The 22707-nt window shown below is 36.0% G+C and overlaps 1 protein-coding gene and 1 long non-coding RNA gene across 4 annotated transcripts; one reads left to right on the top strand and one right to left on the bottom strand.

Annotated features, from left to right (window-relative positions):
- Positions 1-1279: 1279 nt before the first annotated feature.
- Positions 1280-14168, bottom strand: LOC112028532 (receptor-like protein 1). Of its 3 annotated transcripts, XM_065760689.1 has the most exons (6): positions 10871-11360; positions 4583-4738; positions 4258-4332; positions 3972-4127; positions 3044-3706; positions 1280-2827 (listed from the first exon to the last, which is right to left on the bottom strand). In XM_065760689.1, the coding sequence occupies exons 1-6, from the start codon at positions 11298-11300 to the stop codon at positions 1500-1502; spliced, it is 2808 nt and encodes a 935-aa protein (XP_065616761.1). In that variant the 5' UTR covers positions 11301-11360; the 3' UTR covers positions 1280-1499. The 3 variants fall into 3 exon arrangements, with proteins under 3 accessions (XP_065616761.1, XP_065616760.1, XP_065616762.1); XM_065760688.1 differs by having other exon boundaries at positions 1280-3706; XM_065760690.1 differs by lacking the exons at positions 3972-4127; positions 4258-4332; positions 4583-4738; positions 10871-11360 and adding an exon at positions 14055-14168 and having other exon boundaries at positions 1280-3706.
- Positions 12049-12813, top strand: LOC136062070 (uncharacterized). Its single transcript, XR_010623901.1, has 2 exons — positions 12049-12277; positions 12518-12813. It is a non-coding gene; the product is annotated as an uncharacterized LOC136062070 (long non-coding RNA).
- Positions 14169-22707: the final 8539 nt, after the last annotated feature.

Genomic DNA, 22707 nt, shown 5'->3' with positions numbered 1-22707 from the left:
TTTAATTTTTCATGCCTATTTCAATTAAGTGTTCTTTCTCCTTTGATTTTAACTTAGCTCTTTATCAATGTTGATTCTTTGTCCTTTTTTGGGGATATACCTTTCATTCCCAAAAAAGAAAAAGAAAAAGATATTAATCTTTTCATTCTTGATCAATTTTGAATGTTATTTGGACGTAGTTAAGCATTAGGGGAGTAGACCTCATTTTAGTTCATGTGGTTATTAATGAACTTAGTGTAAGACAATGAGTTAAAAGGTCTAAGTTTACATGTGTTGAAGAAGAAATTTATGCAATCTTCCTTAGAAGGTGGAGCATTCAAACAATGACGCTATAGTACTATAAAGATTGAAAATTTGCTTTTTTAATTAATAATAACGTATAGTTTTAAGGCATGTACATGCTTATATTTGGCAAGTTGCTATGTTAAAGTACAAAATGTTCTATGTATGATGAAAATTTGAAAGGTTTATTGGGGCATCCAAATATATGTGTTTTGGAATCACTTTTCAACCATTGTGGATTCAGTTTGTTAAATGACTGCATATTGCAAAAGGTCGTATTCATATTAGTTTGGGAGACTTACAAAAAATAATGTAGTGTTGCCAAATTTGAATTTGGCACTAACTGTATTCCTAGAAAAATTTATTAATTTTGAGCTTTAATAGGATTTGATCAAACATTGAAATGTGGAGGACGGTGGTACTTTTTTTTTAATGCTGATTTCTTTAATTTCTTAGAGATTGTAAATATATGTCTCATGATAAAACACTACACAACAAATGATACCCAACTTTGGAATAAAAAACATGGCTAGAAACTAAGGTTTAGTTTGAATTTAGTTTTACTAGCAAGCTTCATAGATTAACTATTATGTTAAGGTCAGACGTTGTGGACTTGTGAGTTTTGTAAAGATTGTGATTAACTGTGAGTGTTTGTGACGTGTATTTTTGTTTTAAAATTAAGAAGAAAGAAAAAGACACATTCTATATCAACTTTTATTCTACAATCTTCCTCTAAAGTTGTTTTCTTATTTCTCATTAATTATAATGGATATATGTGTGTAATTTATAATTGTTGCTTCTTAATTATGATGAACTCATTACTAACAAAATTCTATAATAATTATGCTAAATAATATATGTACAGCATTCTCCAAAGCCATCTTACATAAAACATTATAATATTATCCGTGCTTTGCATGGGCAACTTACTAGTGGTAACTAATTTTTCTAATTTTTAATGATATTATATACGACAAAATAAATTTCACATGGCCCATATAAAAACTTCTCTACGAATTATTTTAAAATGAAATTATAACAGACCAGCACATGACATTGGCTAGTCACAAGAATTACAATACGAATGAAAAAGTACTGCAAGTGAGCTCCTTGTTTCATAACAGAGCATGATAACAATTATTCAAAACCAAACATACCCATATACATAGGTATTTATCAATAATACCACAAAAGGTTTCTACAGAAATTGAGTACATCTAATGACACATACGGCTTGACAGCTCTTTTAAGGTATTTAAAGCAAAAAAATAGCACCAGTACATACGATCCTCAACCCAGTTGAAGCATCGTTGCCGCCAATGAGGATTAATATAAAGAACACTGACAACACCCAAAAAGAAAATAATGCAAGATACCAAAAAACTTGTAAAGAAGGCTAGAAGATCAACTTCATACCATCTGCCGTCATTTGCCTCTGAAGATTTTTGTGATGATGGAGGTGATTCATCAGTACCGGGGCAACTTTTCTTTAGTGGTGCACCACAAAGAAATGGATTTCCTTCATAGCTGCTCTCTTCAAATGTTGAAAATTGTTGTTTCATTTCTGGAACTTTACCTGATAAGTTGTTGTGAGCTACAGTGAAAACTGCTAGAAACGTTAGATCAATCAATACTGAAGGAATTTCTCCACTCAAATTGTTGTGAGAAAGGTCTAAGCTCTCCAACTGAGTCAAATTTGAGAATGTTTTTGGAATAGGACCTATCAATTGATTGTAGGACAAGTTCAGTGCATGAATTGAAGATAGTTGTCCTAGATCTGGTGGGATTTTACCTATTAGCTGGTTGAGTGACAAATCTAATGCAGACATGATATCAAGGATGAGACCCTTGTACAAGTTAGACCTATATTTGGTCAAAAACTCAATCTCAACTGGCATATAGAATTGAAAACTTGTCCCTTCAATTCGACAATCCTTGTTTAGAAGAGATTTATATGGGAGGGGAAAACTATTGGACCCCAAAGAACTGTAAGTTGCGTAAACAAATTCACTAGCAGCTAGCTTCCCAAAGGATATATTGTAAAAGCAATATGGTATTGTCCCAGAAAAAAAGTTCCTAGAAAGATCCATTATGCCTATCTTCTTTAACCAACAGAGCTGCTTTGGAATCATACCACTAAACTGGTTGCCACTCAACAAAAGTACTCTTAAGTTAGAAAATCTGTCAATTTCTTTTGGGATGTTTCCGAAAAAGCTATTATCTCTAATGTCTAATGTCACAAGACTTGATGAATTGAGAACAGCTTTCGGCAGTGATCCTGTGAGATTGTTCCCTCGCAAAAGTAGGTGCCCCGTATATTCTAGATTCAAGCAAGAAGGTAACAATCCCGAAAGCAAATTATGAGAAAGGTTTAATGTACGACATGAAACTAGTCCACATGGAATCTCCCCCTCAAAAAAGTTGTTACTAAGGTCAGCAATCTCAGTTTGACTATTATTTGTCATCCATGCAGGAATTATACCCGACATATGATTGTTGCTAATATCTAGGTACCAAACTGTTGGGAGTACCACTGGAAGAGTACCTGTGAAATAATTATTGTTTAATTCCAAAGATAAAAAGCTTTGGTTGAAGTTCTTTGAAAAAATTTCACCGTGAAAGTAATTATTAGATAACCTCAAAAATTCCAAGTAGGTGCAATTGGCAACCAATTCCATTGGTACCTCTCCAGAAAAATTATTGAAGGACAAATCCAAATGATCTAAATTACTCATGTCACCAATTGAGGATGGGAGATTACCTTCAAAATAATTTCGGGATAAATTCAGATACTGTAATTTCGGAATAATCTTTCCGATATTTTCTTGAAGTTGCCCACCAAGGTTATTGTCAGAGACATCCAACCAACGAAGATCCATGGAGCGATATGATGGCAAATGAAATTGACCCGCAAAAGAGTTACCTCGAAGACCCAACATTTGTAGTCTAGTATTGTTTTCAAGCAACCAAATGGGGAACCTTCCATTTAACTTATTGTGAGATATATCAACGGCTTCCAATTCATGTTGATCGAAGAGAAACTTAGGAATGTTACCGGTGGGCTTGTTTAGACTACAGTTAGATAGTAATAGCACCTTTAATTGAAATGATGGTTCCCAACTGGGGTTTTCAGCTTCGATATCAAGCTTATTGTTGTCATTAAAAAGTTGAATCACCTTAAGCTTGGAGTGATTAGCAAACAAGCTGAAGGAGAATAAACCTTCAAAAAGATTATAACTCAGATCAATGTACTCAAGGGATGTCCAGCTGGCGACAAGAGACAAAGACAAGTTTCCACTAAACCGGTTGTAAGATATATCTAACAACCTAAGAGATGTCAAATTGGTTAAGCATGGAGGAAGGATTCCTTCAAAGTTATTACCACCAAGATCCAACTCTTCCAGTTTCTTCAGTGCACACATTTCTGTCAAAAGCAATATGATTAATTAGTTCTGTCTATCCTAAAAATCTCCTAAAATAAGAATCAGTAAAACAAGTGAATTAGTATACGCGATCAAAATAATTAATTTCGACTCCTGAAAAAGTGAATGATCAATTGTTTGTGCGTTCAAGTTGCAACCAATTAGATCTATTCTATATCAACCTTTCACTTTCCCTTGTTTTTACACTCCTATTCAATTTTAGAAGATTAACAAATTGTCAAATTTGATTTCATAGTAGATTCTTACCTCGAATGGGTAAAGTTCCATTAAGTGGATTAGAATATGAGTTATATAACGATAGAGCCTTGAGTGAAGATAGTGCTCCAATATACGGAGGGATACTTCCAGTGAAAGAATTATCACTCAAATCTAAAATCTTCAAATTGCTGAAGTTTGCCATATCTACAAAGAGAATTGATGATAGATAGTGTCAAGAGAAAATATTTAAAATGGCTCATTTGCTTGTATTAAAAGAACTTACATATCATAAGAAAACTATTCTTGTAGTTAAAATAGATGATGGAATGTTTACCCTTGAATGGTAGGCTTCCATTAAGACCACTTCCTTGCAGGATGAGGACCTCCAAGTTGCTTAGATTAAACAGTTCTACATCATCGGTAAAGAGATATGTATTTATCAAATTGAAACTTACAGTACATATGGAAGATCTAGTAGAATAACACATTTCATATTGAAGCCACACTACCACAATCATTTACATATATCAAGCATTTTGTGATTTTTAACATGAAGAAAGTAAATCTCATTAAAGGTAAAATTGGTTATAAAATCTCCTTTTTTTTTTCTAGACTTTTTCATAGTATTCTTGAAGAAGAAAATTTAAATTTGCACATACCGTGGCTAGGAAGAGGCCCTTCCATTAGATTGTAACTTAGGTCAAGAGATTTAAGAACTGGGAGGTCACCTAAGAATCTTAAAATTTCCTTGTCAAAGCGATTCGATCTTAAATTTAAGTGTGCCAGCTTGCTCATTTTAGACAAACAATTGGATTCTGTAAAAAAACGTATTCAACCAATTGTTAAATCCATGAATACAATGGCAAAGGAGTGTCATAACATGTTTTTCATTATCACAATAATCATAATATGAAAATAAATAAATGATCTACCAAGAATCGTATGTGATTTCTGGTACGATCATTACTACATCCTGCATTGTTGATATGTGAAGTTTTACTATTGGAAACCATATGTAGCTTTGAAAGCAAAAGAAAGTATGTTCACTTATCATTTAAATACAATGTGTGGGCTCTTGTTTCTGCCTTTCTTATTTATGAAGTGAAGATTAAGTGTACATAACTACATCAAAACCCAATGATATACGTATTATCGGTAGTAGTTACTAAGAGCATCTCTAACAACTTCTTCAAATTTTTGTATTGTTTGGAGGATGAATAGTTATAGATACATTACTTTTTTACTTACATACTTTTTCAAATACACTTTCCAATAGGCTTATTATCATTTTTCTATCTTATTAAAATAGTATTTCATCATTATTTCTTTATTCTTTCTTCAATCTTTCTTTATTCTTGTTTTAATCTTTCTTTTTCTTTCCACTATTTATTTTCAACAACTATATTTTTCAAATTTCTAATGACTATATTTTTAAATTGCCAACGACAATATTTTAAATTTTCCAATAGTCATATTTCTCAATGGTAATATTTCTTAAGGGATTTTTATTCTTATTATTCATTAATTTATAATTAATTTCCTTAAAACAAAACTTACAATACTTATCATTAAAAAAAGTCCACCACATGTTTAGACCATTTATTTTTTTTCATATTATTCATTAACTTATAATTAATTTACTTTAAAAAAAAAAAAAAAACTTACATACTTATCATTAAAAAGTGTNAAAACTTACATAGTTATCACTAAAAAGAGTCCACTACATACCACACGGTTAGACTATTCTTTTTTCTTTTTTTTTTCCTCTTATTATTCATTAAATTAATTAATTTCTTTTTAAAAATTTAACATAATTATTATCATAAAAAAAAGTCCACAGGCACCCCCTTCCTTGCCGCCTCTTCACTGCCGCTCGTCTTCCTCCCACTACTAAGTGCATGCAACCGAGATTGAGTTAGATCAGTTTCTATGTTCTTGATCTGTTGTTTTTGTTTTGGTCTTAGCTTTGTTGTTCTAATTAACTTTGTCTTTTTTTTTTGGTTCTTAATCTGTTGTTGTTTTGATTTTAGATTTATTATTCTAATTAAATCTATTTTTCCCTGTTTTTGATCTGTTGTTGTTGTTGTGATGGTTCTGATTTTAGATTTGTTGTTCAAATTAAATTTCTTCTGATTTTAGATTGTGTTTTTGTTTTGATTGTGTTACCGTTTAGATACATTGAGAGAGAGGAATAAGTTCGGTTGAGAAGGGAGAGAGTGAACAAAGATGAAAGGAGGAAAGAGAAAGAATATTTTTTTATTCAATCGTGTATTTTTTTTTAAGATATTAATAATGTTTTGGAGTTGGTACAGTGCTACTGTGACAACTCTAAAAAAAATTTGCTATTGAAGTTTTTTTTTTTTTTTTTTTTTTTTTTTTTTTTTTTTTTTTTTTTTTTTTTCAGACTTGCTCTCCAAAAATAGGTTAAAAGAGCATGTTGGTGATGTTCTAAAGAAGGGATAAAGTAGCAATGGTAGTGATGGTCACAATTTTAGGTTAAGTGGGACAATATTAAATTAAGTAAATATTAACCTGTAATTTTAAAAACAACTATTAATAATAATAAAAATGATCCTTTATAAAATACACTTAATCAAATAAAAAATGTAGGGACTGGGTTTGAGCACTTCTTCTGTTGGATGAGCGGACTCAGACCCAACTAGCCTAATACAATGAATTTGTAGAGAGCGGGTCAAAGAGTTAGGTTTTAGCGCGTGGACAACAGTTAATATAGCATTCATGACAATCAAACAGAGATGAACTGAGTTTAACAAAGAAATTTTATTCTTGGCACAATCCGAGGAGCTTCGTTCTAGTAAATATTGAATGAGAATGGTTAAGGAGTTCTGGAGATTGTTATAGTGCTATCTCCCTCCTCTCTATGATGGGTTTCTCCTATTATATAGTCCTCTTTAAACGATCTTGCCTTCCACTTGTTGATCATCCGAGCCTACACTTGAGTATCTGTCCTATTACACACTTTCTGGCTTTTTGTGAGTTACGGTAACCGAGGTAGCATTGTTCAGGGTCATTCCCTCATCAATGCGGCTAGGACGTTAGTTGTGGGCATTTAATGCGGAGTGACAGTTTCTCCTTGAATTGCTCCTCCACCGTGCTCCATGGCTGATCCATTGTACTTGTCCTTTTCCTTGGGATGTCTAGGAGGCTGCCTTTGATGGCATGCCACTCTTCCCTTCTGCGATCTCGGTTGGCTGAGGACGATCACTCTTCCTTTCTGTGATCTCGGTTGGTCGAGGACAAGATCATCCTCAACGACATTTCAGGGCACTTTGGACTTGCTTCTTTCGTTCTCGGCCACTTCTTTCTCCTCGGGTGGGCCTTGGGCTTAGTATAAAGTGGGCCACGGTTGCCAAATTCTTCGGCCCCACAATAGCCCCTCAAAATCCTGTTGTCCGGCTCCTCGGACGAAAAAAGAGGATTTTGATGTCTTCGGGCTTTGTCATGGCTTGTCAAGTCTTGTTCTCTGTCAGTGCCCTCTTCACTTGTCCAAGGCACGTTCCTAGCGCTTCGGTATACGAGGCGGGCCCTCATTAATATCTTTATGAAGTGACGCAGATCCAACGATTGAGGATTTCTTTGGAAATTGAGCGGGATTTATTTCGCTTGTAACTCTTTCTTTAAATCTCGTGCAAATTAATTTCCACTAGGTTTCGCCTTCTATATAAAGCACCCTGGGGAAATCATTCTTTCTCATTTACAGATCCTTGAGTTCTGTAGGAATCTCAAGTTCTCAACCCTTCAGGCATTCCTAAGGACCTTGCCAAGATCGTGATCAATGCCTAGGAAATGAGGTGGCCCGAGGAATCCAAAAAATCTAATAAAAAAATATATTTAAATAAAAAAACTAAAATTTTCTAAATTAACTATTTTCAAACGTGAATTTTTTTTTTTCATACTAAAAAACTCATCCCAAAAAACAAAATCAATAGCAAAAATTCAATCAAAATGTTCTAATTATAGAAAAATAAATAAATTCAGTTCTATGCACTTAAAAAGCGCACAAATAGGACAATTCCATTTTGAAATCATATCAACAAAAATGAACTGTAGGGAAAATAATTTATCCACAAAATCAGTCTCAGATCTGCCAAAACTAGAATCCACTCCCATACGAAAAATGGCAAATAAGATGCCTGAGAGTTTCCTTCAACAATCATAGAGATATATTATATATAAAAGTAAATACCGCGTAAAAAATTCAAAACAAGATTCAGATAATCAATGGCAAATCCACTCTTCTTTCTTTGGTAAGCTAGGCTAGGTATGTGTGCAGTACAAGTAACATGAGTGCAATACAAGTAATATACTGGGCTAAGCCCAATGGGCTAATCTAGCCTAATCTATACACTAACATTGTCATTGCTCACAAATGCGAGGCTTTGATGACAGTGGCGATTTGGGCTTGTCGCTTGTTAGGTGATTGTGGATCAAGTTTGATATGGGTTTTTGGTGTGGGGTTGTTTGGAATCGGATCAATTGGGTTAGATGAGGGTGATGGTGGGTTGCGAGGCTTGATGGGGTAGTGGTTTAGGTGATTTGGGGTTGTTTGGGTGATGGCTGACTTGACAAACAACGATAGCATTGTCTCCTTCGCACCACCACCATCGGGCCAACTCAGATCATGCAACGAAGCCATGGCGCTCTCTCTCTCTCTCTCTCTCTCTCTCTCTCTCCTAGCTGCCTCCTCTCCCCTTAGTCTCCCTCCATTTCTCTCTCACAGATGACTGTTATCATCCAATTTTGTTAATCGATTTTGTTTTGGCATTTAGTTAAAATCTTCAATCAAAGAATTTTGATTTGATATTTAGTTGATTATTAAAATTAAATTGTTGACGAAATGATCTTAGCAATTAGTTATTCTCTTGTGCATACCCAGTATCGAAACAAAGCAATACAAATGGAAGAAAGCAATTACAATGAATATTATATATTAAATCAAGATTTTGGTGCAAGTATGATCTCTTGGACTTCATAAAAACACCTCTTATGAATGTTACATACAATCATGATCTAAATTATCTATAAAAAAAAAAAGATGACAAATGTACTAAATTTACATGGTCAAAAACAAAAGGAATTAATGCAATAGTTTTAGGACAAAAAGGGTCCTGCTTAACCATCATTGCTCAATTTAGTACTAATGAAGGCACAGAACATTTTGTGTAAGTATAAGCTTAATCGTCTTGGAACTGTATTGTCAAGCAAATGAAGATTTAAGCATTAACACCAGAAACATGGTATAACAACCTGGAAAACAATATTAAGCAAATAGGATAGAGCCAAAAATAGCTGACACAATGATGATTCACTAATTACGGTCCAACAAAAATGACATCCAGCTCTAATTTTGAAATAGTTTTTATTAGAAAATTTTATTTCATCAATATTAAATATAATGTGCAACTGCTCTGTTATATCCTTAGTAACAGAGCCAACTGCCATCAGTTTTTTTTCCTTCTTTACTTCGTAGTTGTACGAACTACATGTATTATTATTATTACTAGCTTGTAACCTCATGCATTTACATAAATACATTTAAAAATATAAAATAAGATACATAATATAATTTCTATATATATATATATATATTAATTTAATACTATTGATAGTCATTTTATATTTTGTTACTCTTTAAAAAATTTTGTAAGGATATTATTAAGTATAAAATGTAAATTGTCCATGTTTTAAAAAAAAAAAATTTATTGTGAAGCACTTTTTTTTTTTTTTTACAATTCATTATTCTAGACTCTTTGGTTTTTGTACTTAATAACTCACTTGGATGAATATTTATGATATGATCCCACATTTGATTTTAAAACTAAAATAAAACTCTTAAATAAATAATTTATGACACAATAGCACAATATTTGGAACTCTAATTTGGAATTTAATTTAAGGTTCTCTCAGCTTCACCTATTTATATATATATATATATATATAGATGACTTACAAACTTGAATTATTTTTAGTTCTACAAAAAAAAAAAAAAAAAAAGGCTCATAAATATAAATATCAAAAAATTTTTTTTTTTATGGTTTACTTATATTGGACTCCTCGTTTTTATACTAAATTAACTCATTTGGTATAAAAATTAAAAACTCAGATTAGATGGGATACATGTCGTAAAATTAACTCTATAATTGAAATCCAATTTTTACATTGAATTAATTCACTTAGCACAAAAATTTAAAAACTTAGATTAAATGGGACACATGGCACAAAATTAGACTCTAATTGATTCTATATTGAAACCTAATTAGATTTTCTCTTAGCTTTACCTATTATTATTATTATATTATTATTATTATTATTATTATTATAAACAATGCTTGGCACAAACTGGGTTTTACGAAATCAGATATAAATAATAAGAGAATTTGCAAGGACTGTTGCACCATTTTATTTGGTTTTAACAAACGTTGAGAGAGGGTAATTAGGAAGCAAGATGGAACCATTTTATGCCTCTTAATCAATGCATACGGCAAATCGGAAATGACGTGTTATATTTTAGAGTGATGTAAACATAAGATGTTATATGGAAAACAATGATTTGTTCATAAATATTTGAAACATCATAATGAGGCTCCTTAAATACTTCTAAATAAATTACCGTTATATATATTTGACATATGTAAAGTTTATTGTCTAAATATTTGCATTTAAAGTTTAGAGAAAATAAGATTCCAAAAAAGAAGTTTAGAATAGAGAGAAATTATATCTAAAAATGACTCGTCCTCTAAAATATATTTAATTAATCAAATTGAGAGCAGATGACCAACTATAATATTTTAAATTTGATTTGGGATATTTAATCAAATCGAATTACCTTGATCCCAAGCCTTTCCTACTAAGCATAAAGTTCTTTTGTGTTTGTGTGCGTGTTTTGGGAGTGGGGTGTATGACAGTAGAAGCAAAGGCTCACATACCTTCATTTCCTAACCAACCAGAAATTCCGTTGTCAGATAAATCAAGAATTCTTAGCTCCTTGAAAGGCTGCAACAAGGACACGTTTAGGAACCAAGTCCCCTTCAGGAACCAAGTCCCCTTAAAATAAGTCAATTGCTCTTTGTTTATATTGGAGAGTGTGAGATTGATCACATGACCAGTGGTGGTGCTACAGTTGACCTGCTCCCAACTACAACACTCATCATTTGTCTCATAAACCCATGTTGGAAGAAGGGGCTTGGTATAATTTGTGTGGGATTTTAGAAAGGCTTTCAATTCTAGGAGACCCTTCCTCTCTTCCTCAATACAAGCTCTGTGCTCATGAATTTGAACAAAGAGTAATAAAGCCCACAGCAAAGGCTTCACTAAAGGCCACCCCATTGAGAAATTTTGTGAAACACCTTCTTTCATTTCTAGCTAAACCAGCTAGTGTGTAGGTACCCAAGACAAGAAAGTTATTAGTCCATGGATCTTTATATAGAGAAAGTTAGAAGGTTTTCATATTTAAATCCATAATTTATAAGATAAACTTTTGTTTAAGTCTTTGGGCATGAGAATCTCATGACATGTAATTGGCTTATATCCTTTTTATTCTACAAAAATATCCAATTTTTCCAATGGGTTGGTTAAAAAAATTTAGGCAAAAAGCACTTTTTAGTCCCTATATTTTCAGACGATTCTCATTTTAGTCCCTACATTTTATTTTTACCGCTTTTAGTCCCTATCCTTAAAAACGTTTCTTATTTTGGTTCTGGTCGTTACATCAAAAACGGAAATTACACAGCTGGCAAACGGCATGCACTGTTGGCCTGACGTGGCCATTAAAATAATAATAAAAATACCCCGTCAGTATTTAAATTAAAAAAAAATAATTTATTAATTTTAACTAATAGTCTACAAGAACACCACACGTTTTCCTTTATATATATATATATATATATAGGGTCCGTTTGGATACAACTTATTGTTGCTGAAAGTTGCTGAAAACGCTGTAGCAAAATAATTTTTAAATGGATGAATAGTATCGTGGGTCCCATTTTTAATATTTTTTAATGTATGAACAGTACATGAACAGTGCTTGAACAGTGCACGCACGGTTCATGCACATTAATTTTTGTCTCTAAAAAGTCAAGAAATCCAGCCAAAAAAAAAGAGAAAAAAAAAAAGGGAGAAACCGCAACGCAGAAAACGCACCGCAACTTAAAGCACTATCCAAACCCTCACATATAATTTTCTTTTTCTCTCTCTCTACCCCCGTACCTTTTTGGTTTCATTATAGTCAAACACACACACACCCACAAAGAAGATAAGAGAAATCCTCGTCCACTGCCGCCTCTTCACCGCTGCTCGTCTTCCTCCCACTGCCGAGTGCATGCAACCAGGATTGGGTCAGATCAGCTTTGTTGTTGATCTGTTGTTTTTGTTTTGGTTTTAGATTTGCTGTTCTAATTAACTTTGTCCTTTTCCTGTTCTTGATCTGTTGTTGTTCTGATTTTAGATTTGTTGTTTTAATTAAACCTGTTTTTTCCCCGTTTTTGATCTATTGTTGTTGTTGTTGTTGTGGTTCTGATTTTAGATTTGTTGTTCTAATTAAATTTCTTCTAATTTTAGATTGTGTTACCGTTTAGGTACACTTGAGGGAGAGAAACGAGTTCGGTTGAGAATGGAGAGAGTGAACAAAGAGGAAAGGAGGAAAGATAAAGAATGTTTTTTTTTTTTTTTTATATTCAGCCATGTATTTTTTTAGGAGATTAATAATGTTTTGGAGTTGCTACAGTATCTCTACAGTACTCTCTACAACATTGTTTATCAAGAGATGCTTCATTTATAAACAATGGTTGACTCAAATTGGGTTTGATGGAGATACAATTGGGTCGAGAGAGGAAGAGATGAAATCAGATATAAATAATGAGAGAATTCGTAAGGACTGTTACACCATTTTATTTGGCTTTAACAAACGTTGAGAGAGGGTAATTAAGAAGAAAGACGGAATGAAGTTTTTGATTTTGTACAGAATCCTGAATCATGCAAGGATCGTTATACGGTTTGCGAAATGATTAAGATGGTTAACAAACGTTTAAGATGGTGAAACGAAAATAAAATTTGCAAGAAATAAGAAGAATGAAAGGAGCTAAAATAGAGATATGAAGGTGGCATGAATCATGATAGGTACCTGAATTTATGGCCGAGTCCTCCTCAGACCTCACCGTGTAACTGATTTTTTATTTTTAGGAAAGTGTAACTGATTTTTATAATTTAATATAATAATAATTTTATTTGTATACCCATCAAAAAAAAAAATTATTTGTATAATGTACTATTAATTTGAGTAACTTTTCTCAAGCTCATTCTCAATTTCAACGCGTGTTGTTGTCTTACGCTTTGATGAACTATATTTGTTTTCATTAGATACATGTCTAGGGGTTTAACTTGGCTTCTATTATAAAGTTCAACTTATGATGTCTGCTTGTGATGATTACACTCTTTGTTACCAAATCAAAGCACCAATTAATTTTTAGTGTAAGCAAAGATTAAACTTTAGATATCTTATTTAACCATTAGAGACTTTACCAATTAAGTTAATTAGAACCCACAAAGTTGAATCCTAATTCCTAACTTGGTGGATGTACAAAGTAACGATACGTGTCCTTTACTCAATGCATATGACAATGACATGTGTTATCTTTTAGAGTAATGTAAACTTATAATGTCATATGTCAAACAACAATTTGTACACGTCATAAATATTTGACACATCATAATGAGCCTCCTGAAATACTTGTAAATTAATTATAGATATACATATTTGGCGTGTAAAGTTTAGAATAGATGGATGTCCTCAAATTACTCCTAAAAAAATATAGTTTGAATCTAATTATATCTAATCTAATTTAAATCTAATAATTAAAATGACTTTTCCTCTAAAATAAATTTAATTAATCATATTGTGAAAGATGAACAACTACAATATTTTTAATTTGATTTGGGATATTTAATCGAATCCAATTACCATGATTTCAAGCCTTTCCTATTAAATCTAAAATTGATAGGTAACCGTTAACCATGTTATAATCCTAAGCGAGACATAAATAGCTCGAAGTTCTTGTATGTGTATGTGTGCGCATGTGTGTGTGTGAGTGATAGTAGAAACAAAAGCTCACATACCTTCATTTACTAACCAACCAGCAATATTGTTGAATGATAAGTCAAGATTTTTTAGCTCCTTGAAAGGTTGAAATAGGGACATGTTTAGGAACCAAGTATCCATAAACTCTTACTCTTGGTTTATATTAGAGAGCATGAGCTTGATCACGTGACCAGTGGTGGTGCTACACTCGACCTGCTCCCAACTACAACACTCACTCTTTGACACATTAATCCATGTTGGAAGAAGGGGATTTGTATAATTATTTTTGGATTCCAGAAAGGTCTTCAATTCTAGCAGACCCATCCTCTCATACTCAATACAAGCATTGTGCTCATGAATTTGAACAAAAAGTAGTAAAGCCCACAGCAAAAATTTCACCAAAGGCCACTCCATTGACAAATATGATTGTGAAACACCTAGTTTCATTCCTAGCTAAAACAGCTTTTTTGTAAGTACCCAAGACAAGAATGTTATAAGTCCAAGGGCCTTTATATAGAGAAATTTATAAAGTTTTCATATTTTAATCCATAATTTATATGATAAACTTTTAGTCAGTCTTATTGTCGTCTTTTAACTTTTATGTGGGCTCTACTTTTGTTTTGGTGAGGGTGGGCTCTACTTTTTGTTTATTCATAAAGCATTAATCGTACTCTCTAATTTATTATTTTCTTTTTCTAATGGGAGCACATTCGGACAAATCTTTGTTACACTTTTTGTTTTGTTAGCTTAATTTATTTTGGAAAATGATAATGAAGGTATTATTCTTGAACATAATGATGAAAGCAACTTAACATTGTGGGTGATTGGCACGTCATTTGAGTTTTGTCGTGATTTAATTTTTAGTTCCTTATTGTTATTGATAGTAAGTGATTTTTTTTTTTTTTTTAGGAATAAGTGATTATTTTTTAATGTTGAAGAGCTTATTAGACAAAATTAGGAAATGAAGCTACAGCTTCATCAGGAGGAGAATCGATCCAAAGGCAACTTGGAGGATGAGGGAAATAACAATAGAAGAAGTGACCATCGAAGACCTACTACTCCAGATGAACAGAATTCGGATCTTCTTCGAGTGATGAGGAAAGAGATGGACGAATAAAGGAACACCATCAAGGAGAAAATAGACCAGATTATGGATAGAATGGTTAAGGCAACAGACTCGCCCTTCACTACGGCAGTTCTAGAGTGTTTGGTGCCATCGAAATTTCGACTGCCCCAACTTGAGTCGTTTGACGGGCTTAAAGACCCCCAGGACCACCTCAACACCTTCAAGACGATGCTAGGCCTTCAACAGCCAACTGACGAGATACTGTGCCATTCCTTGCCCACCACTCTCAAAGAAGCGGTAAGAGAATGGTTCACCAAGTTGCCAACATCGTCCGTCGATAGCTTCAACTAGCTGAGTAACGCCTTTTTACGCCACTTCATTGAAGGACATTGCCCCAAGAGGCCAGCGGACCATTTGCTCACCATCAGACAAGGAGAGAAAGAAACCCTGAGGTTGTACATGCAACGCTTCACTCGAGAGACCTTGGAGGTAAACGAAGTTGATGACAAGGTGCAGTTGACAACCTTCAAAACGAGACTGAGATCCAGAGAGTTTGTGGCTTCACTCACGAAAAATCCTCCTAAGACGATGGCAGAGATGCTCTAGAAAGCATAGAAGTATATGAATGTTGAAGACGCATTAGCAGCCATAAGGGATGTAGAGAGGCCAGGAGATAAGGGAAGGAAGGAAGACGATTGTAGAGGACAAAAAAGGGAGTGCCCAGATCGTTGGACCAATGACGGGGGAAAAATGAAAGATGATAAAACTCCTCGAACGGTAAAATTTACCCTTCTAGTTATGCTTGTTGACAAAATCTTAACGCAGATTAAGGATGAGCACTACCTCAAATGGCCGAGGCCATTACATTCATCCCCTAATGTCCGTGATAAGAATAAATACTGCTGGTTTCACAAGGATCATGGCCACTACACAGAAGATTGTCGGGGCCTAAAGGAGCAGATAGAGGAGTTGATACGGAAAGGGAAACTGCAAAAGTATGTGAAGAAAGGAGAGTCTAGCAGGTTCAGGGACGGTAACAAAAACCAGCACAACTCCTCGTCAAGAGACGAAGATAACACGTCCCAGCCCCCACAGAATGTAATTGAGGAGATAAAGACAATTGCAGGAGGACCATTCACGTGCGGGTCATTCAGATCCCTCAGGAAAGCATGTCAGTGGTAGGTGAACAGCGTCCACATGATACCCTCGTTCAAGCAAAGACGGACAGACAAGACATGTCTTTCAACGAAGGAGATGCTAAGGGAGTGAAGCAGCTTCACAACGACCCCTTGGTTATAATGCTCATGATAAAGGATTCAATACCAAGAGGATCCTTATAGACAACGGTAGCTTCGTAGACATCATCTACCTTCCCACTTTTCAACAGCTAAAGCTAGATCCAGGAAGACTACGCCCATTTGACTCCCCCCTCGTCAGTTTCAGTGGAGACAGGGTATATCCCAAGGGCATAGTGATGTTAACGGTAAAAGGGTGTAAGTCACAAAAATAAAAAATGGCCAAGTAACAAGATTCCGCCTAAACGGATGTAAGTTACTGACGAAGCCAAAAGAATGACGAGATCCCTTGAAGAGACAAGAACCTTGCAACAAACCAGAACAAAATGTAGGCTGAATTTGAGCACCCAACCAGTTCACAAAAAACCCACAACGAGATCCCTTGAAGAGGTGCGAGTTGCAGAAAATCAACTAAGTAACAGAACCCACACAGACAAAATCGTTGACGAAGAAAAAGGAAAGTCACAACTAAAAATTTTACTAAGTACAAAGCGTGGACGGGTGTAAGATACCACAAGCATATCATGAACCAATAAGTGGGCAATCACAAATACAAGTAAGTACGCAGCTACAAATTTAATTAAAGCCCAAAAACAATGGGCAATTACCATTGTTTTTACATCTAAAGGCCTATAAACGCTGGGCTAAAAATATTGTTATCGAGACAGATTAAAAGGAAATTGTTTTAAAATTAGATTTACAAAAAGCCCAAAACATAACGGGTACCAAAAAAAAAAAAAAAAGAGAAAATTTTCATAAGTATCAAGTTCACTAGCAGGGGCATTCTCAAGGACATCAATCTCACTAGCAAGGGTATTCTCGTCAGCAGCCATCTCCTGGTCAACCTCTTCCAAGTCCAGTTTCTCCAAGTCCACTCTAGAAGGATGCTTGACGAGGTACCTCCTTAGAAGCTCAAAACCCTTGAAGTACCAGCTGAATAGGATTGTGTTATACTCGTCAGTCGTCTGGAAAGCTTCAACAGACCTAGCAGCAATAGTTTTGAGCTTCTCCTTGGCACCCAGAAGTTGCTCGTCCTTTTCTAAGGTCAACTGACACTCAGCTCTGAGGTCGTCACTCAAGGTCTTCACTTTTTCCTTTAGGGTAGTGGCCTCACCCATAGAGTCAATAAGATTCTTCTTCAGTGTAGAATTCTCCACCTCCAATGCCTCCATTTTGGATGTTAGAGACGCCACCTTGGCCTCTTGAGTGAGGTACTTAAAGGTAATATGGAGACTTTCCCCCAACACCTGAAAAGAAATTCAAAATCGTCAGTACAATGAGAAAGAAAAAGAGACTAAAAATTGCACAAACATGTTACCTGAACAAGTTTATGGATGTGGCGAGTCGCAACATCGTTAAAGGGCACGCTAGAGAAGACCTTCAAATCCTCGGCAGTCACGACCCCGTAAGCCCTGTCCACCGCCAATCTCTCGTCATCCCAGATGGTAGTCGAGCGAGAATCAACCTTTTCTTTCTCTATGTCAGACAAGCGCGGCCTTTTAGAGGCGGGAGTAGGGATCTCTTCAACCGAGGTTGTAGGAGAGGTCGTCCTCGTTATCTCAGTACTAGAGACAATGGGGGTGACGGAGGCAACTGGAATGACGGAAGGACCTTTCCTAGTGACGCGCACCGCCTTCTTCCTGATGTTTGACAACGGCTCATCTTTCTTTGACCTCATCTTCGCATACATGTCCTTATTAGTCATCATTTTTGCAAGAGGGAAACACTTGTAAACAAAAAAAAAAAAAAGTGTATATGAGAAAGTCAGTACTGACGAACCTTACACATACTCTTTTTTCCTTCAATTTCAAGATTGCGCAAGACGAAGGCAGAAGGCTCTGGTCCGAGACAGTAGAAGGCGAGAGTCTGTGGGTCCACAAGCTCGTCCCAGCTCTCAATCGTCTGCGCGTATTCGATTGCCTTCTGCACTCGCTCCTTATACCTGCTCTTAAGTTTCGGCTGTATCTTAACTGCGCAAAATAAGAAGTAAAAGAATCAGTAGCAATAACGGTAAACACAACAAAACTTAAATGATGAGAAGAAATAATGATGCACCTAAGGTCGAGGTTCCCCACCGACGATGCAACCTCGGAAGATCACCCCAAACCTCGCCAGAGGGAGTCTCAAAATCGTCCCTAGACACAAAGAAAAACCTGGACTTCCAATACCTAAAAGACGAAGGTAAACCCTTGACGATCTTGGTCCTCCTTTCCTAGGGCACCAATTCATAGTACCCGTGCTCCTTAGACTCTTTTAAGCGATACAGGTAGAGAAGCTCGTCAACCTTGAGCATATCATCGTCCGTCGCGGCCAGCCATATTCCCATACAGCTGACCACTATCCTCCACGAGTTGGGCATAAGCTGCCCAGGAACGATACCAAAGCGGTCTAATAGCTCCATGAGGAAAGGATGGACAGGAAACCTCAACCCACAGACGAAGGCAGACTCATAAAAGTATACCTCCCCCGGGAAGAAGTGATAGGCCTGATCCTCCTTACTAGGCAGACGAACCTTAACTCGCTCCGGAATTGGAATCTATCCCTAAATCTCCCCAGTGTATCAGCATCCAATCAACACTCCTCCTCAAGGGTGTAAAAAGCCCTAACCTCTCGAGGGGTAGAAACGGCAGTATCCCCCATCCACTGGATCACCGTTAGACGATAACCCAGTCTTGAGTTCACTAGACCTAACCTCAGACATTGTTTCTTGCTCTCTCACTAGACTCTCGAACCAATTAATCGATTGACGAAGCAAAGGTAACAGATCGGCCAATGCAATGCTCAAACTATTACCCTAAAAAAAAAAAAAAATTCTCAAGGTGTGGGAAAACGCCTAAAGACCCCCTTAAGAGCGCGAAAAGGAAGGAAATCGAGGGGCAAACTATCCTAACCTCAGAGCCAGTAACCATGGACATCCAGAGAAAACGTAGAAGAAAGAGGTAAATACTAAATTCCCAAAAAACCAGAAAACAAAGTCCAACGAAAAAAGAGAAAAAGGAAAAATTAGATGTTTGTTACAACTGAAAAGAAAGAGGAACAAAAGAGAAGGAGAAAAACGTACCTCAGAAAAAAGGAGATGAAAAGCACCACCATGCAGCACACCAGTTCGGAGAAGAGTTGCAGAGCGGAGTTAGCAAAGAAAACGCTCAGAACAATGATTGGAAGTTTTTGAGAAAAGTGAAAAGGAAAAAATGAGAAGGGGAGAAGTTTAAAATCAAGGCTCAAAACAACTGGAAACCAACGGGAAACCCAATAGTCCCACAAATTGGAACATTAACTCCACCAACCAGAATGTGCCACGTGGCCACAACTTGTGGAGCGCCGCTACTGCGCATTTAATACGGCGCGAAATCCCAAGAGTTGCTTACAATCCAAAAACCTTTCATCTTCTATGGTCGTCATGACATGTCACGATGACCATAGAATCCGGGGGTAGCTGATGGGACTAACGAAATCAACTACAGACGAACTCAATAAGACAGACGAGACCGTTCTCTAAGACGAGCCTAAACAAGTGCCCACGTCACCGACGAGGGTAGCAGAACCATTCAATACCACCAATAATGCCTCGGACGGTTACAAAACCAGCTGTATAGACCGTTGGGAGCATATTAAAGCCCCATTACTAAGCAGGAGGCATTACCAAGAAAGGCATTAACACCACAATATCAACCACAACGGCTAGAATCCAAGGCAACATATATAAAGCCCTCGCATTGCCAACACAAGGTACATAGACATACTTAGAGATATTTCTTACTCTATTACATTGCATTATTCTTTCCCAAAGAGGTTCTTTATATTGACTTTGGCATTGGAGATGTTGTGGCAGGCACCACACCAATGACCATTCTAAGGAAGCTGATCTACCATTTCTGCAACCATAGAGATGCAATCTTAGCTCCATCTAGACGCACTCACTTAGACTGACGAATTTGCACTTCATCAATTGAAAAAGAGAAAAAATTATAGGATGATTAAGCTCTTCTATTTATACAGTAATCTAGGACTAAGAGAAGGAAAAATATAACTGACTTACTAAACCAGAGCTAACTGCTTTGAAATAGACTCCACTATGTTTACATTTGGTCTATTAGAGACATACACATGTCTAACTGTACTAACAAACTTCTAAAAGCCTCGCATGATCCCTCTCGTGAGTCACTTCAGCCATGCGACACCATTTCTTTACGTACATGCATGTAATATAAAGCATCTGACGACACCGTTTGCTTTAAAAACATGTTTTCATCACCAAACGTTTCCGTTTGTTATATGTTCGGTTTGGGTGAAAAGTGCATAAGCCATCATACCGTGTGAACATTTCCCATCCTGAAGATGTGATAGGCCAAAGATAAGGTTTGCCCACTCTGGGGGCCTATTGGTATTGTTGGGTTTTGACTCTTCTACTACACTCAGGCCGTGAAACTTTGGGTAAGAAAGTTCGGAGTGGCCTCAAGACAGCATTGCAAGCTAGCTTGTGCACAAGTCAGGATTGCCTAATATCGAGATGATTACCGCAGGCTGGGTGCAGGGTGTGACTATGGCAGGAACGCTGTTACAGATAATGCAAGAGAAGTATACCACAGCAGAATAACCACCACAATGAAAACGTTCCAAATAAAGCTATAGTAAACAACCAAATGCCACGAATAAAATAAACACAGTTACAACAAAACAATTGATACAGCAAATAGAAAAAGAAGAAAAATATTACAGCAGGACATAAGATGCTACAGGAAAGTGAATAACGACATGACTGCCAAATAGACTAAGAGAGACTAACAAATTTAAAAGTATTATTTTCTCTTCTCAAAATTTTTTTCTTTTGGAATAATTAACAAAAAAATCATACTCAAAAAAAGAAAAACAAAAAAATAGCTCTGATAAGCCAACAAGATCCACGCCTCCCACCCACTTTGCAACAATTGGAATGGGTGACCGTTCACAGAGGAATCTCTTCTTCTCTGCGCCCCAACAACAAAAAAAAAAAAGAAGCTAATATTTATCAACTTTAACGTAAACTAATAAAAAATTCTAATAACAATCTAATAACATTAACTATTTTTTTGGGATAAAGTAAAAAAATAATAATATGTAATTAACATAAACTTCTTCATTATGTAAATTCCTTTTTCTTTCTGTTCATATCAAGTTACCAACTGTTTATCAAAAATATCAAGTTATCAACTTCTTCATAGCTGAAAATTATCTAATATAAAAGTGGGGGTATATATACTAAAGAGGAAAAAATAAGTTGACAGATCCAATTAAAAGTTGATGGACGGGCCCATCATGTGCAAGACCTGGTGAGGACGGATTCATCATAAACAACCACAACCTAAACGGATTTGTTGGCCACATGTCAGACAAAATCCCTATATGGGCATGTTTGCGACACACACCACAGAATCCTAGGGTAAATAGAGTCCTAGCGCAATTAGGGTTCTAGAAGCTGCGTGCATTAATGGAGATCTTCTCTATAAGGAAAATACTTGTCCATCACGTTTAGGATTTCTGAAGAAGACTCATACAAGGAAAGGACTTCAATTCCACGGAAAAGAGGTCAACTTTCAACTACTATAAAAACCCCAATACCCTCACAAATCAAGGTACGCATAATAGACCCTCTCTAGCACTCTGGAGTTGTAAAAAGATTCAAACTTGACCTTCGGAGGGTATTTGGCCGACACCACACTGGTGCTCTCTGCAGGATCTCTCTTTTTGTTGTGCAGGTGACTTTTTGAAAGTGTGAGCAACGTGTGATTCATTGGTGATTTTTTTAACATCATCAATTGGCGCTATCTGTGGGAATTATAGTGTTTCTTTCGTGATTCGAAAGCCGCACTATCGCTTCCCTGACAAAAGAGTTACATGGTGCTAACCCGCTCGATGGCAACCACCAATAACATCTAAGAGGAGGAACCACCCATGACTCCCCTCAAGAGACAAGTGCAAACCCTCACCGCAGCTATAGAGTGTCTCACCAAGCAAAATCGCGACCTAGAAGAACAGTTGCCCCAAAAAAACGCGACACCAAACAATCAGAGGGAACAAGAAGGTACCAGTGCCGTGCGAGGAGATCGAGAGGGGCCTGAAGGAAGTAACGCCCCAAGCAAGCCAGAACGGCAAAATATCAGCCTACCATCCCTCATTGATGTAGCTCCACCTCCTATTATCGCGGAGATGCAGGCGATGAAGGAACAAATGGAGGTCATGATGAACGCCCTGAAGGGGCGAGTATCCAGCGACCTTGATGATTTGGTCAATCAAACAGACTAGCCGTTCATTGCGGCCGTCAACTCCTTCCCCCTACCACATAAGTTTCAA

This window comes from Quercus suber, unplaced genomic scaffold, assembly GCF_002906115.3.
Source record: "Quercus suber isolate HL8 unplaced genomic scaffold, Cork oak 2.0 scaffold_378, whole genome shotgun sequence".
NCBI classification, from domain to species: domain Eukaryota; kingdom Viridiplantae; phylum Streptophyta; class Magnoliopsida; order Fagales; family Fagaceae; genus Quercus; species Quercus suber.
This window is presented reverse-complemented; position numbering and strand designations above follow the sequence as displayed.